The sequence below is a fragment of the Sphaerodactylus townsendi genome, linkage group LG03 (genome assembly GCF_021028975.2).
Source record: "Sphaerodactylus townsendi isolate TG3544 linkage group LG03, MPM_Stown_v2.3, whole genome shotgun sequence".
NCBI lineage: Eukaryota > Metazoa > Chordata > Lepidosauria > Squamata > Sphaerodactylidae > Sphaerodactylus > Sphaerodactylus townsendi.
The window spans coordinates 144343343-144360098 of record NC_059427.1 but is presented as its reverse complement, the minus strand read 5'-3'; the positions used below and the strand labels follow the sequence as shown (position 1 = coordinate 144360098).

Here is a 16756-nt window from a genome sequence, read left to right as displayed (position 1 = left end):
AAGTAGCGATGCAGCCTTTGAGAGCTGTTCATTTAGTTCCTGGGCGGCTGGAAAACTTCTGCCTTAACCTTCTAGCAATAAAAAAAAAAAAAAAAAAACAAAAGAATTTCCTTTTCTCTGAATCCGGAACTGTCTGTAGCTTGTGGCATCCTGGATCCGGCAGCTCTGGAGCAAACAAACAGGAGAATCAAGCAAGAATGAGTGATAGATGCTGACCAGCTTCGAAAGCAGCACAGCTGCTAGGCCAGCCCACACGACAGGACAGGCAGGCATCCCTCCACGGGCTGCTTATTTCAGAGGAAGGATAGCAGCCACAATTAGATTTGCCAGTTCAGACATCATGCTGAACCACAGCTAAAATTCCTAAAGACACGATTCAACATGATGTCCTAACAGAGCCAGAATTTATTTCATTAAGAGGTTCTGAGGGTAAGGCTGAATTTGTTTTTCAAAAGCACACAGGAATCTCAGCCCTTCTGCTATTTTGTTGAGCGAAGGTGGTTGAACAATAAATTGCAAGCAGCCAAGAACGGATTTGATTATGTTGAGTAACATCAAAGTTGCGAGGTTGACCGCGACAACCGTGGCGACCTGTTATGAACATAAGAAGAGCCCTGTTAAGATCAGACCAGTGGTCCATCCAGTGTAGCGCTTTGTCTCACACAATGGCTAACCAGTTTCTCTGGAGGGCGGGCATACGGGGAAGGCCTTTTCCCTGATAAGAACATCAGAAAAGCCCTCCTGGATGAGACCATTGAGGGTCCATCATGACCGCTGAGTTTCCTCAGGAGGTTTTTGATGAGATACCTTGTCAAAAGCCTTTTGAAACTCCAAATATAAAACACCTTCCCTTGTTCTGTACTCCAAGGGAGGTTTCTTAAAATTGACTCGCAAGAAGAGCCGGAATGCCTTTACTGTACTATGGTAGTTGCAATCCATGGAGCATATAATGCTTAACTGCACCTTTAAATGCTGAAGGAAGCTGGGACCAGGCTTTTGACTTTCCTTCCTGCTAAGTTTAAGGAATACTCTTGTTGCTGGGAAGGTTGCATTCCTACTAAACAACTCTTCTTCTGTGATTTTAAATTCTGTAGCTAGGTTCCTTTTAGGAACTTTGGAATAATACCTGCGGTGGTTTTATGTATGGAACATCTGTCTGGATAATGCTGGTTGTTATATTGGTTTTATGCCCAATAAAGGCTTTATGTATATGTATATAAAACACCTGCCAGGTCACCTCTGTCAACATGCTTCTTCACATTCTCAAAGGCTGCTGGGTATCAAAACCCCGCCAACGGCCTTGCCATATATTCGTGTCGGGAAGGCCAGGAGAATGTGACCCCTGACGTCTGTGTATTCCTTTCGATTGCCATAGGCCAGTGGTGGCGAACCTTTGGCACTCCAGATGTTATGGACTACAATTCCCATCAGCCCCTTCCAGCATGGCCAATTGGCCATGCTGGAAGGGGCTGATGGGAATTGTAGTCCATAACATCTGGAGTGCCAAAGGTTCGCCACCACGGCCTTAGGCTTTGCTTGCTGTTTAAAGCAAGGGTCCCCAAACTACGGCCCGGGGGCCAAATGTGGCTCCCTGAAGGCATTTATCCGGCCCGCCAGGCATGGTGGTGATGGCTCCATTCATGTGCAGTGGGGGCTCGAGGGGATAGTGAACAGGCCCTGACATCTAAGGCTGTTGGATTGCAATTACATGATGGCACCCCCAAATCTCCATGAATTTTCTGACCCAGAGTTGGAAACCTTACACGTGGCAACGCCTGCTCTGCCCTTCCCTCTCAGCTACTCCATGTGTTGCTCTCAGGCTTTCTGTTCCGCCTCAACTCCCATTGGCACTCCAGCCAGGCTGGCAAATCGCTCGCTGGCTGCTAGGGAGGAAAGAACCCAGGAAGATACCTAATCCTGGGTTAGATGGAATGCTTCATTGGGAAAGTTCTGCTTTTTTTTTCACAGGGGAAGGTATTCCACAGCCTCCCCAACAATATTTGGAGCCCCCCCTGTACTTGACATACTTTGGTTACTGTTCTAAAAATAGACCATGACAGAAAGGCTGAAAGGTGAAATCAAACATTTTACAATCATTTGTGCATAGGAATTTGTTCATATAGTTTTTTTTAGTCCGGCCCTCCAACAGTCTGAGGGACAGTGAACTGGTCCCCTGTTTAAAAAGTTTGGGGACCCCTGGTTTAAAGGAACCGTTTCTTTTCTCTGAGCCGGGCAACACCTAGCTCTTTGTCAGGCTCTGACCTCAAAGAAGTGACCTGGGGGAAAGGGAAACTGTTTGGCTAGCCTGGGCAGATGACCGTTCTGTTAATTGGCCTGGGACAGACATTAGGCTGCCTGGCCTGTTTTCCCACAGAGCACCAGAACCAACCCATCACCAGTTTGAAGCAATCAGAACTTTAAAAAATGGACCAGACTGGACCAAGGGTAAACTGAGGTCCCTTCCTACTTGTTGATTTCAAAGAATGCTGTTCTATTCTGGTCCAGCAAGATGGCTCTCAATTAATCTTGATTGTGGCTAACACAGATTACTTATGCCTTCGAAGATTGAAAGATCCTGAAAATACACCCCTGCTCACATTTAAAACCTATTTCAGCAGTTCAAAGAAGTAAGACTTCAGTCACCTTACACGTAGTTTACAGCAAGACTTAAAATGAATAAACGTTTCAGCTATCTGTCAGTGTGGCCTTCTTTAAAACCAAAACGCACTTTAAAATAAGAAGACTGGTTCTCCGGCGTTCGATGGCTAAGAAGTCGTTAACAGATGGGAATTCTAGATTTTTGGAGGGATATGTTTTCTAAGAGAGCCAGAATAGTGTAGCAGGTTAGGATATCAGACTAGGACCTGGGAAACCCAGGCACAAAACATAGCTTAACCGCTACATCAGTGGTTCTCAACCTGGGGGTCGGGACCCCTTTGGGGGTCGAATGACCTTTTCACAGGGGTTGCCTAAGACTCTCTGCATCAGTGTTCCCCATCCGTAAAATGGATCAATGTTAGGGTTGGGGGTCACCACAACATGAGGAACTGTATTAAAGGGTCGCAGCATTAGGAAGGTTGAGAACCACTGCGCTACACGACGCTGGCTCTTACAAAACATATTCCTCCAAAAATCTCAGAATTCGCATATGTTACACAGGTTGCCGCTTTCCTGGGACTTACCTGGCCTCTCCTCACCACAGACAAGATCATTCTGTGGAAGTCCAGGACGCTCCAACGAAGGGCGTACAACCCGTCTTCCGGCTCCTCCCGCTTCAGTTTAGCTAAGATGAACTCCTCCCTAGGCACAGAAAACATTTCAGAGATCAGCCAAGGATATCCCTGGTCCTCCATTACCAGAAAGGTTCAGCACATGTGACCACCAACAGTTACTCTCTCACTTGCCAAATCATGTACCAACCAAGTCTGAGGAAAGGATGCCTGGAAGAGGAAGTGATCCATTTCCGGTTGCCACCTCTCGGGACCCCATATTTCTAAACACACGTGCATTCACTCCTGGCTCCCGGTCAGAGTCAGGACAAAATACCTAGTTTCATATTCAATGGTAGCTCCCAAAAGATGGCAAGATTTTGAAGAAGAAGAAGAGTTTGGAATTATACCCCCCCCCTTTCTCTCCTGTAGGAGACCCAAAGGGGCTTACAATCTCCTTTCCCTCTCCCCCCCCCCAAACAAGCACCCTGTGAGGTGGGTGGGGCCAAGAGAGCTCCAAAGAACTGTGACTAGCTCAAGGTCACCCAGCAGGAATGCAGGAGTGCGGAAACACACCTGGTTTCCCACATAAGCATCTGCCACTCCGGTGGAAAAGTGGTGAATCAAACCCAGTTCTCCAGATTAGAGTGCACTTGCTCTTAACCACTACACCACGCTTGCTTTTCTTGGTCCTTCTCTAACCAGGAGCAGCTCACCTACCTGATTATTCCACAGCATCAATCAATCAATCAATCAATCAATCAATCAATCAATCAATCAATCTATCAATCAACCAATCAATCAAAGGCCTTTGCAGAGATGTCTGAGATCCCCTCTCCCTCCTGATCAGGATCAATGACCCAGGATGGTTTCAGCCTCTCCTCTTACCCACATTACTCAAGCGAGCTCCTCCGGAGAGGCTCCAGCCCCACCCAACCACTGTCCTCCTGAGCACACCTCACAGACAACCCAGCATCATGTTACCATTAGCCCCGTCATCCAAGCTCCACCATCACGGGACAACTCTCCAAATGTCACCCTTGAGCCCAATCTGGCCTCCTGTCAGGAGCGGCATCCACCCTCTCACGCTATCAGACCAAGGGGCACATCTGGGCTGAGGGCAAGAGTGCGAATTCTGACCTTCCTACACCTGTCATATGTTAATGGGCCTTTGGTTCCGTTTCAATGTTCCACTGCACTTAGCAATGTAGATAACTAGCGCACCCCTGTTGTTGACTCCGGAAGGGAGGAGGGAGGAACGGGCCGGGGACAGGAGACAATGGCTGTGGCCTTGGGAGACTTACTTTCGAAAACAAAGTCTTTCACACCTCGTTGTTCCCACATTCTGTGAGAAGGAGGGAGGCAGGAGATTGGAGGACTCAGAAAGGGATAAATGTAACTACAAAAGTCAGATCCCCCAGAACTGGCTTTCTGAAGTGCCCGTTGCCAACCCAATAAAGACTTCTGATTCCATATCTAGAGTCTGCTCATTGATCTTTGGTCCAGGACCGAACGCCTCCTTCTTAACAGAGTCAAAGGTCCATGGAAGCGACCTCACCGACTCCAGGCTTTCGTGTCTGGATTCTACGTGCGGGTTAAAGAGGGAGGATACACTTACTGCATGGGACCGTGGATCCCATTCAGGATGCTCATCACCAGACGTGGCGGAGCGACTTCGTGGCACAGGTAGTGACTGGAATCCGCGGTGAGTCTGAAGTAACCGTCGACCAGGGAAACCAAGGAGAGAGCAGCCTCGCGGGACTGAAGAGTCAGATCCTGGACACACACACACACACACACAAATGTCACGGAGAATCCTCAGCAGCAGCACAGGAGGGGCAGATCCCTGTGAGCCTTTATTTATTTATTAGATTTGTATTCCCCCTCCCCAACCAAGGTCGGGCTCAGGGCAGCGCACAATGTTTTGAAACCATTTACTCATACAGGAAATAAAAACCCACCCACCGTTAAAACACACTAAACCACTCAAATCAAGATGGCGAATAAATATGGTCATGTCAGCCCATCCAGCCAAGCTCAGTATGAATGGACCCAACACGGTCCAAGCATGGGCCAGGCTGCGAAAAAAGAGCAGCTCAGAATACCCAAGTGCTGACTTGTTATAGGGAGGCTGGCAGACAGCATCGGGGTGCAAGAGTGGCCTCAGCCAAAGGCCTGGTGGGATGTGTCTGTCTGATAGGCCCTGCGGAACTGGTGAAGAAGAAGAAGAAGAAGAAGAAGAAGAAGAAGAAGAAGAAGAAGAAGAAGAAGAAGAAGAAGAAGAAGAAGAAGAAGAAGAAGAAGAAGAAGAAGAAGAAGAAGAAGAAGAAGAAGAAGAAGAAGAAGAAGAAGAAGAAGAAGAAGAAGAAGAAGAGTTTGGATTTATATCCCCCCTTTCTCTCCTGCAGGAGACTCAAAGGGGCTGACAATCTCCTTGCCCTTCCCCCCTCACAACAAACACCCTGTGAGGTGGGTGGGGCTGAGAGAGCTCAGAAGCTGTGACTAGCCCAAGGTCACCCAGCTGGAGTTTGTGGGAGTGCACAGGCTAATCTGAATTCCCCAAATAAGCCTCCACAGCTCAGGCGGCAGAGCTGGGAATCAAACCCGGTTCCTCCAGATTAGATACCCGAGCTCTTAGCCTCCTACGCCACTGCTGCTCCTGCAAGTAAGGTACTGCAGAGCCCCGGTGTCAGCTGACAGAGAGTTCCACCAGGCTGCAGGCAGGCCAAACACACATCCCCCAGGGCCAGGGACCACCAGTGTGAGAGATGGCCTGCTGGACTAGATGGACCACTGGCCTGACCCAGCAGGGCTCTTCTGATGTTCTTATCAGGGGAAGGCCTTGGCCGTAGTGCCCTGTTGTTGAACCTCCAGGGAAACTGATTGGCCACTGTGTGAGGCAGGATGCCAGACTAGATGGACCCGGATGGGTCTGCTCCAGCAGGGCTCTTCTGATGTTCTTATTCCTGGCATTGCCCCCCTCCAGGGTCACAGATATAACACCATCACCACACATCAAGAGAGTGACTTGTTCTCTCTCTGCAATGTATAAAAGAGATTCCATCTAAACATCAGGAAACACTTCCTGACAGTAAGGGCTATTGGACAGGGGAATGCACTACCAAGGAGGTTTTTAAAGAGAGGCTGGATGGCCGTTTGTCCGCAGTGCTTTGATTACGTGTTCCTGCAGTGCAGGGGGTTGGGCTTGATGGCCCTTGGGGGTCTCTTCCAACTCTATGATTCTAAGAATGGAATTCTAGCACAAGCCTCCTACTTACCAAGCACTTATTGTCTTGACGGTGGATGCTGACTTTGCAGACCTTGACGACAATGTGCGTGATCTCCTGGAAGTCACAGAAGCGTACCCACTTGGGCTCACATTTTTCCACTGACTGGTAGGTCCAGCTGGGTCGGTGGTCCTTAGCCTTGGTCTTCCTCCCCAAATAGCCCCTGTGCAGAAGGCTTTCTACTCTCTGCAAGAGAAAGAGACAAAGAGTTCACATCCGAATGGTGGTGTGTTCCCATCAGCCAGTGCTCTACCCATTATAGCAACACTGTGGCAATAGTCAGCCTGGATCTCAATCCTCACCCATCAGAACGTAGGAAACAAAACTTCAGGATTACAGAAAAAGAAACACAGGACCGCTCTGGAAAATGTTGAGCCTCCCATCGTTCTGTTTGCTTTCAGAACCTTCAAAGCCACAAGTGAAGGTTACAGATCTGGGTGCTCCAACATACGCCTTTGGGGGAGGGCGGTATATAAATGAGAGAGAGAGAGAGAGGCAGGCAGGCAGGCAGGCAGGCAGGCAGGCAGGCAGGCAGGCAGGCAGGCAGGCAGGCAGGCAGGCAGGCAGGCAGGCAGGCAGGCAGGCAGGCAGGCAGGCAGGCAGGCAGGCAGGCAGGCAGGCAGGCAGGCAGGCAGGCAGGCAGGCAGGCAGGCAGGCAGGCAGGCAGATAGATAGATTTAAAAAATCCAAACATTTCATGGCTGGTTGACAGAATGCCTTGACCTGGATGGCCCAGGCTAGCCAAAGCTCAGCAAGTCCTGGAAGCCAAGCAGGATTAGTCCTGGCTCATATTCGGATGAGACACCAGCAAGGAGGACCTGGGTTGCTACACAAGAGTAGGCAATGGCAAACAGCCTCAAGCAAACCACAGCACTTTCTACCATCTTCACCAGAAAGAATGCTTAACAATGTCTGTCTCTGCCTCTCAATGAGAGATGAAATATATCATGGAGCTGTTCTGATCCATGGGGGAAGGGGGAGCCCAGCAGCATTACCGTGTTTCCCCGAAAATAAGACAGGGTCTTATATTAATTTCTGCACCAAAAGATGCATTCGGGCTTATTTTAGGGGAAATACGGTACCTGCACAATTAATTGAGGCGGGCTCTGGGCAGCCAGTTGCTTCCCTGTCACGTGTGATGCAAGCTGCATCCTCATTGGCAGGGAGCACCCTGCTGGATCGCACCATCCTCATCTGTAACTACCGGTAGGGCTTATCTTTTATGCCTCCTCCAAAAATCGTGAAAAATCATGATTGGGCTTATTTTTGGCATAGGTCTTATTTTCGGGGAAACACGGTAGTCCCAAATAAGAAGTCAGAGAACAGCACGCAAGCTTCCCACTCCTCCAAAACTACCAGCGATAACGAAGGGTACAGGACAAAGAAAAAGTTGTTCCGGACACGATGCCTTTTGCAATCATCCCACGAGGGAACAAAACTTTGCATGACTGTGCAGTTGCCATCTTTACCTGTGTAATTTGCTACAATGCAAAACGTCCTGACAGCGAACGCTCAACCCAGCGGGCTCAGGGGGACTGTCCTGCGTGCCCACGGGTTCAGGCTTTGGCGATGCGCTCAAAAGACGAGGGATCGTGGAGGTGTTTTGCCTTCCTCCGGGCATACAGCAGGGCCACTGGGAGAATTGGGGGGGGGGGGGGGAGTTGTGAATTACCTGCAGTATGCAGGGGGTTGAGCTACATGACACTTGGGGGTCCCTTCGAGCGGTATTTTTCTACGGGGCTGTCCCTTGATGACACTTTGGACCATTCAGCAAACTGGTACAACCTATACCAGTGCTATAGGATCATCACCGTGAAGGCTGCATTCTCGTTGCAAGTGAACAACGAAGCTAAACTGGACTGAGCCGAGGGTATCCACCATCCGCTCTCTCTTTCTACGCCTCAAAAGCAGCCATCGTTGTGCGTGCACAATGACAATAAAATGCTTTTGCTTTTGATCAAGGTTGTCCAAAAGCATTTCCTATATCCAGAGGCGTAGCTGGGGAAAATGGAGCCAGGTGCAAAATTCGGATGGTGTCTCATCCGAATATGAACCCCCCCCCTCCCCGGGGTGGCTGCTGTGATGCTAGAATTCACCCCCAAACAACATCACTTTCAATGGTGTTTAAATTAGGGAGCCCAGATTCCCCCTTTAAATCCACCTGAAAGGGAGAATCTGGGATCCCCGGTTAAAACAACATTGAAAGTAATGCTGTTTTGGGGTGGATTATCCCCCACCCTCAAACAGCATCACTTTCAATGTTTAAACTGGGGACCTCACATTCTCCCTTTAAATCCATGCCGAAGGGGATGGATTTAAAAAAAGAATCTGGGGGAATTTTGGGGGTGCCTGCTGTCAGGGGTGCAATTATTAAGCTAGCAGCACCAAACTTTCAGGGTATCTTTAGGAGACTCTCCGGATGATACCACCCAGGTTTGGTGAAGTTTGGTTCAGGGGGTCCAAAGGTATGGACCCTCAAAGGTGTAGCCCCCATTAGCTCCCACTGGAAACAATAGGGGATGGGGCACCCCCTTTGAGAGTCCATAACTTTGTACCCCCTAAACCAAACCCCACCAAACCTGAGTGGCATCATCAGGAGAGTCTCCCAAAAAATCCCTGAAATGTTGGTGCTGCTAGCCTAAAAACTGCGTCCCCTGCAGACCAAAAACTGAAAAAAACACTAAAAAATACAAAAACACACACACACGAACCTGAAATTTTTTGCACCCCCAGGCACATGCCCGGTGCAACGCACACACCCTGGCCCCCTGGTAGCTACACCTCTGCCTATATCATCTGCACGCCACTTCAGCAAAACCTCACAAAAGGGCGAGTCTGTGGCTCCCCACTCAGCGCTCAAATGGCTTTGCTGCTAACATCCGACATGCTTATTGTGAAGTGAAGACCTCTCTCGCAAGAACGCACTGGCCTGGAACCTGCAGGAAGCAACTTCTGGCTGCTGTCCTATCACACTGAGCCAGCCACAAGAGCACTCTACAATGTTTCACGTGGTGAGAGAAGCTGGCTCAGCTGGAGGTCAGGAAGCGCCGGCTCAAGGGAAGGGTGGGGCTCCACCAACATCCTGCCGTCCTTTGCTAGTGCTTAGAAAGCAGCAAGGAAGCCGAACTGCTTCACAAACGCCCCGAGAGCTCCGTTTGCTGTCAGACTCAAGGTCCTGCCTTGGGAAAAGGGGGCTGAGCTATATGGAAAGAACCAACATTGCCTCCCGCAAAAGATCCCTGGAAACTGGCCGCCCCCACTCAGAGACTTCCTGAGAACATCCAGACTGACCCGCTGAGAAGCCATCCTTCTAGCGCAGTACAAGAACTACGAAGGAGGGGCAGGGTAGAAACCCTAGAGAATACCTTATCATTAACTATGGAGGAACCGGGTTTGATTCCCAGCTCTGCCACTTGAGTTGTGGAGGCTTATCTGGGGAATTCGGATTAGCCTGTGCACTCCCACACACGCCAGCTGGGTGACCTTGGGCTAGTCACAGCTCTACGGAGCTCTCTCAGCCCCACCTACCTCACAGGGTGTTTGTTGTGAGGGGGGAAGGGAAAGGAGATTGTAAGCCCCTTTGAGTCTCCTGCAGGAGAAAAAGGGGGGATATAAATCCAAACTCTTCTTCTTCTTCTTCTATGTAGTGCCCATGCAATCAAGCAATAAGGGAAGAGAGTCAAAGGACTATCCCAAAGAAACAGATTGCACTGGGCAAGGTCAAAAATTGTCTCCATTTTTTTTTAAAAAAAGGTTATTGTAAAAGAGAGGGCAAAAAAGGTGGCGGAAGGGGGGCGGGAAAAACGGGGTGGGATTCAACAGGGGTGGGAAAAAATGCTGCCATGAGCCAGTCCCTGGGTACTGAGAACTCTGATGCAGAGCTTGAAGACACTGTGGAGCCAGACCTGGCTCCTCACGAGGAGGTGCAAGCAGCAGAGCCAGCTCCAAGCGCTCCGCTGTGTCAAGTCCCGGATCTGTAGCCAACGCCGGACTCTGATTTCAATCAAAAGCCTTTATTGACAGACGTGGCCTCAGAAGAAGCCAGTTCTAAAGACCTGCCTGGCTAGTGTCTGCCAGCCACACAATCGGAGAACAAAAAATACAGGGACAACCAGCCGAGGACACAGTGCACAGAATCCCCAAATAAGAAGCTCAGCCTGGTGTGCTTCACAAGGCTATAGCAGATTCTTCAAAGCATACAAGCAGGGGTCTTCAAACGATGGCCCTCCAGATGTTCAGGAACTACAATTCCCATCAGCCCTGCTACTTGGCCATGCTGGCAGAGGCTGATGGGAATTGTAGTTCCTGAACAACTGGAGGGCCATAGTTTGAAGACCTCTGGCAAACAGCATGGCCCAAGCCCTTCACTTCTAAAGCCAACAGGATTCCAACACAGAGAGGGCGCCATGGAGCGATAGCCTTGATGGCTTCAGACAGCCTGGTATCCCAGCTCTCTACCAGCTCATCAAGAGAACCGCCAGTGGGTGGGGTCTCCCGCAGAGCATCCTGGAACCGCTCAGGGTCCATTAGTCTCCACAGGTGGGCCAAAATATGTCCATCACCTAGATGGGGGCTTAGGAGCATCAATCCAAGCCTTCAGGACGTAGTGGTCAGACCATGGAACTCTTTCAGTAGAGGATATGGCCACATGCACACCTGCCACGAAGATCAGGTCCAGGATGTGGCCTCCTTGATGGGTGGGATCACTGGTGTGAGAGGCCTAGTGTCGCCATGGATAAGAGAGAGGCCTAGTGTCACCATGGATGACACTAGATCAACGACTACAGAAGAGCAGGTCGTATCAACATGAACATTGAAGTCACCTAACACAATCAAGCGTGCGTGCTCAAACGCCCTCTCAGAGGTGACTTCCAAGAGCCATGACAGGCTGTCTGCCGGTGCGCTAGGTGACCGGTACACTAGCAAGACAACCAGCCTCTCTGGGTGCTCCCAATGAAGGCCTAAACACTCCATGCCTACGATCACCGGGACAGGGGACGTCCTAAAGGAGATAGGCGGGGTGGTGATGCTTGTCCGAGATACTATCTCCTTTAGGACATCCCCTGCCCCCCCCCCCCCCTGTGTCCTAGATTGCTGGACTGCCACAGTATCATCCGGGGTGAGGTTGCTGAGGGCGACCGTCTTGCCCTCCCTCACCCAGGTTTCTGTGACACATACGAGGTCAGCCGCTTCACCTTCAAGGTAATCACGGAGGGTAGCATACTTGTTATTAATACACCTCGCATTTATCAACAACAGCCTAGGAGCAGAGTGAACAGCCCCTAACCCACCACCTGCATCCCTTGGGATAGGCCGCAGGTCAGACAGAGAGTGAGCAAACCCATATCTCCCTCTCTGTCTCTTATTCGGCCTGGGCCTACCGCCATATCTCCCACGCCCCCAAACAACAGGGATCCCTGACCCACTTTGGGCCTCCTTGTGGGCACAAACAGAAAAAATCATAATTACCAAGAATTAACATTCAGTATATTGCTAGTAATTAAACCCAATTAATTTCTCAGCTGACGACTATCTATGGGTCTAGCTCAGCGACTACAACAATAATACATATATATACCTAGCTCATACTCAGCTGATGGCTATCCAAGAGGTCTAGCCCAGCAACTAAAACAATAACGTATATATACTTAACAATAATGTATATATACCTACCTAATGTATATATACCTAACAGTAATGTATATATACCTATACCTATATATACCTATACCTAATGTATATATACCTAATAATGTATATATACCTAATATATACCTAATATATACCTAATGTATATATACCTAACAATAATGTATATATACCTAATGTATATATACCTATACCTATATACCTAATATATACCTAATGTATATATACCTAACCCAATTGGACATGCTGGCAGGGGCTGATGGGATTTGTAGTCCATGAACATCTGGAGAAACGCAGATTGCAGACCCCTGCGCGGCTAAACTAACCCTATCTAACAGCTAAACCCTCTTATCCTACAACCCACTAGCTAATATGAATCTAACTACAACTAAACCCACTAAAACATTTTTATTTTGCAAGTTGGAATAGAACTGCATGTGTCCACCGCTCATGTGGAGGAGTACAGAACCAGAACCAGTTCTCCAGATTAGAGTCCACCTGCTCTTATCCACAAGACCACACTGGCTCAGGTTCACTCAGGTTCAATTAAGAAGGAGGAGGAGGAGGAGGAGGAGGAGGAGGAGGAGGAGGAGGAGGAGTTTGGATTTATATCCACCACCTTCCTCTCCTGTAAGGAAACTCAAGGTGGCTTACAAGCTCCTTTCCCTTCCTCTCCCCACAACAGACACCTTGTGAGGCAGGTGGGGCTGAGAGAGTCCTGAGAGAACTGTGACTAGCCCAAGGTCACCCAGCAGGAATGTAGGAGTGCGGAAATGCATCTGGTTCACCAGAGAAGCCTCTGCCACTCAGGTGGAGGTGTGGGGAATCAAACCTGGTTCTCCAGATTAGAATCCACCTGCTCTAAACCACTACGCGATACTGGAATTAAGGTTTCCAAACAATATTTCAGGCTCCGTTCCAGTTCAAGGGGTAGCTTTAGTCTCCTTTCGTGCCTCGTTTGATCCCTGGAAAATCTGTTTTTGTTTTTTTAGTTTTCATACTCGCTCTGAAACCTCGTGATGGGCAACAAACCAAGTCAAATTTTTATTCAAGATGCCTGCAACGCAGCAGTCAGCAGGTTCTGCCAAATTCCCCTGAGAAAGCTGAACGCTCCAGTTCCCAAGGGCAGCAAACTTGGTAAAGACACAGGGAGGCGGAGATTATACCCACAAGAAGAGAGAGTGTTAACGCAGGTTAACCAGTAATTAAAAGAAGCTCAAGAAAGCTCAAGCCGATACAGAATAAAAAATTTTTTGGAATTTTATTCAGCCAACAATGGGCAATAGAATACCAGGGAGCCTCTAGAAAAAAACAGTGTGTTCTTACTTTTATAGGTTACATCAGAATAGCAGTAAAAAGGATACACCCCAAAATTCATCATCATCAATTAGTCATACAGAAAGGTGGAGATTTCCCTTTTTCCAAAAACAATTGAACTTTCTAAGACCCTTATTGGAAGGTGAGAACACCTGATTTTTTGAAGCAAGATGAACTAGGACCTGTTTCTTTCCTATCTATTTTGCCTCTTGTTGTTCTTCTTCTCAGAAAGAGAGCCTAAACATCTTTATGTTTCTCTCTTCTGTCTCTAGAACAGGGGTCTGCAACCTGCGGCTCTCCAGATGTTCATGGACTACAATTCCCATCAGCCCCTGCCAGCATGGCCAATTTACCCCCCCCCCCCCCCACAACCCAAGCCCCCCCCCCCCCCCCCCCCCCCCTCCCACCCATCCCCCACCCCCCCACCCCCCCCCCCCCCCCCCCCCCCCCCCCCCCACCCCCCCCCCCCCCCACCCCCCCCCCCCCCCACCCCCCCCCCCCCCCACCCCCCCCCCCCCCCACCCCCCCCCCCCCCCACCCCCCCCCCCCCCCACCCCCCCCCCCCCCCACCCCCCCCCCCCCCCACCCCCCCCCCCCCCCACCCCCCCCCCCCCCCACCCCCCCCCCCCCCCACCCCCCCCCCCCCCCACCCCCCCCCCCCCCCACCCCCCCCCCCCCCCACCCCCCCCCCCCCCCACCCCCCCCCCCCCCCACCCCCCCCCCCCCCCACCCCCCCCCCCCCCCACCCCCCCCCCCCCCCACCCCCCCCCCCCCCCACCCCCCCCCCCCCCCACCCCCCCCCCCCCCCACCCCCCCCCCCCCCCACCCCCCCCCCCCCCCACCCCCCCCCCCCCCCACCCCCCCCCCCCCCCACCCCCCCCCCCCCCCACCCCCCCCCCCCCCCACCCCCCCCCCCCCCCACCCCCCCCCCCCCCCACCCCCCCCCCCCCCCACCCCCCCCCCCCCCCACCCCCCCCCCCCCCCACCCCCCCCCCCCCCCACCCCCCCCCCCCCCCACCCCCCCCCCCCCCCACCCCCCCCCCCCCCCACCCCCCCCCCCCCCCACCCCCCCCCCCCCCCACCCCCCCCCCCCCCCACCCCCCCCCCCCCCCACCCCCCCCCCCCCCCACCCCCCCCCCCCCCCACCCCCCCCCCCCCCCACCCCCCCCCCCCCCCACCCCCCCCCCCCCCCACCCCCCCCCCCCCCCACCCCCCCCCCCCCCCACCCCCCCCCCCCCCCACCCCCCCCCCCCCCCACCCCCCCCCCCCCCCACCCCCCCCCCCCCCCACCCCCCCCCCCCCCCACCCCCCCCCCCCCCCACCCCCCCCCCCCCCCACCCCCCCCCCCCCCCACCCCCCCCCCCCCCCACCCCCCCCCCCCCCCACCCCCCCCCCCCCCCACCCCCCCCCCCCCCCACCCCCCCCCCCCCCCACCCCCCCCCCCCCCCACCCCCCCCCCCCCCCACCCCCCCCCCCCCCCACCCCCCCCCCCCCCCACCCCCCCCCCCCCCCACCCCCCCCCCCCCCCACCCCCCCCCCCCCCCACCCCCCCCCCCCCCCACCCCCCCCCCCCCCCACCCCCCCCCCCCCCCACCCCCCCCCCCCCCCACCCCCCCCCCCCCCCACCCCCCCCCCCCCCCACCCCCCCCCCCCCCCACCCCCCCCCCCCCCCACCCCCCCCCCCCCCCACCCCCCCCCCCCCCCACCCCCCCCCCCCCCCACCCCCCCCCCCCCCCACCCCCCCCCCCCCCCACCCCCCCCCCCCCCCACCCCCCCCCCCCCCCACCCCCCCCCCCCCCCACCCCCCCCCCCCCCCACCCCCCCCCCCCCCCACCCCCCCCCCCCCCCACCCCCCCCCCCCCCCACCCCCCCCCCCCCCCACCCCCCCCCCCCCCCACCCCCCCCCCCCCCCACCCCCCCCCCCCCCCACCCCCCCCCCCCCCCACCCCCCCCCCCCCCCACCCCCCCCCCCCCCCACCCCCCCCCCCCCCCACCCCCCCCCCCCCCCACCCCCCCCCCCCCCCACCCCCCCCCCCCCCCACCCCCCCCCCCCCCCACCCCCCCCCCCCCCCACCCCCCCCCCCCCCCACCCCCCCCCCCCCCCACCCCCCCCCCCCCCCACCCCCCCCCCCCCCCACCCCCCCCCCCCCCCACCCCCCCCCCCCCCCACCCCCCCCCCCCCCCACCCCCCCCCCCCCCCACCCCCCCCCCCCCCCACCCCCCCCCCCCCCCACCCCCCCCCCCCCCCACCCCCCCCCCCCCCCACCCCCCCCCCCCCCCACCCCCCCCCCCCCCCACCCCCCCCCCCCCCCACCCCCCCCCCCCCCCACCCCCCCCCCCCCCCACCCCCCCCCCCCCCCACCCCCCCCCCCCCCCACCCCCCCCCCCCCCCACCCCCCCCCCCCCCCACCCCCCCCCCCCCCCACCCCCCCCCCCCCCCACCCCCCCCCCCCCCCACCCCCCCCCCCCCCCACCCCCCCCCCCCCCCACCCCCCCCCCCCCCCACCCCCCCCCCCCCCCACCCCCCCCCCCCCCCACCCCCCCCCCCCCCCACCCCCCCCCCCCCCCACCCCCCCCCCCCCCCACCCCCCCCCCCCCCCACCCCCCCCCCCCCCCACCCCCCCCCCCCCCCACCCCCCCCCCCCCCCACCCCCCCCCCCCCCCACCCCCCCCCCCCCCCACCCCCCCCCCCCCCCACCCCCCCCCCCCCCCACCCCCCCCCCCCCCCACCCCCCCCCCCCCCCACCCCCCCCCCCCCCCACCCCCCCCCCCCCCCACCCCCCCCCCCCCCCACCCCCCCCCCCCCCCACCCCCCCCCCCCCCCACCCCCCCCCCCCCCCACCCCCCCCCCCCCCCACCCCCCCCCCCCCCCACCCCCCCCCCCCCCCACCCCCCCCCCCCCCCACCCCCCCCCCCCCCCACCCCCCCCCCCCCCCACCCCCCCCCCCCCCCACCCCCCCCCCCCCCCACCCCCCCCCCCCCCCACCCCCCCCCCCCCCCACCCCCCCCCCCCCCCACCCCCCCCCCCCCCCACCCCCCCCCCCCCCCACCCCCCCCCCCCCCCACCCCCCCCCCCCCCCACCCCCCCCCCCCCCCACCCCCCCCCCCCCCCACCCCCCCCCCCCCCCACCCCCCCCCCCCCCCACCCCCCCCCCCCCCCACCCCCCCCCCCCCCCACCCCCCCCCCCCCCCACCCCCCCCCCCCCCCACCCCCCCCCCCCCCCACCCCCCCCCCCCCCCACCCCCCCCCCCCCCCACCCCCCCCCCCCCCCACCCCCCCCCCCCCCCACCCCC

The 16756-nt window shown here is 56.7% G+C and overlaps 1 protein-coding gene across 1 annotated transcript in view; it reads right to left on the bottom strand.

The window, feature by feature from the left end:
- TYK2 (tyrosine kinase 2) overlaps nt 1-16756 on the bottom strand; it is a 93298-nt gene that overhangs the window by 34991 nt on the left and 41551 nt on the right. Inside the window, exons 4-10 of the mRNA XM_048487458.1 lie at nt 11878-11932; nt 10402-10489; nt 7853-7977; nt 6488-6682; nt 4828-4985; nt 3183-3300; nt 100-165 (exon numbers count right to left, since the gene is read on the bottom strand). Of these exons, the coding sequence (XP_048343415.1) occupies nt 100-165; nt 3183-3300; nt 4828-4985; nt 6488-6682; nt 7853-7977; nt 10402-10489; nt 11878-11932 (805 nt within the window). The remainder of the gene's footprint in view (nt 1-99; nt 166-3182; nt 3301-4827; nt 4986-6487; nt 6683-7852; nt 7978-10401; nt 10490-11877; nt 11933-16756) is intronic.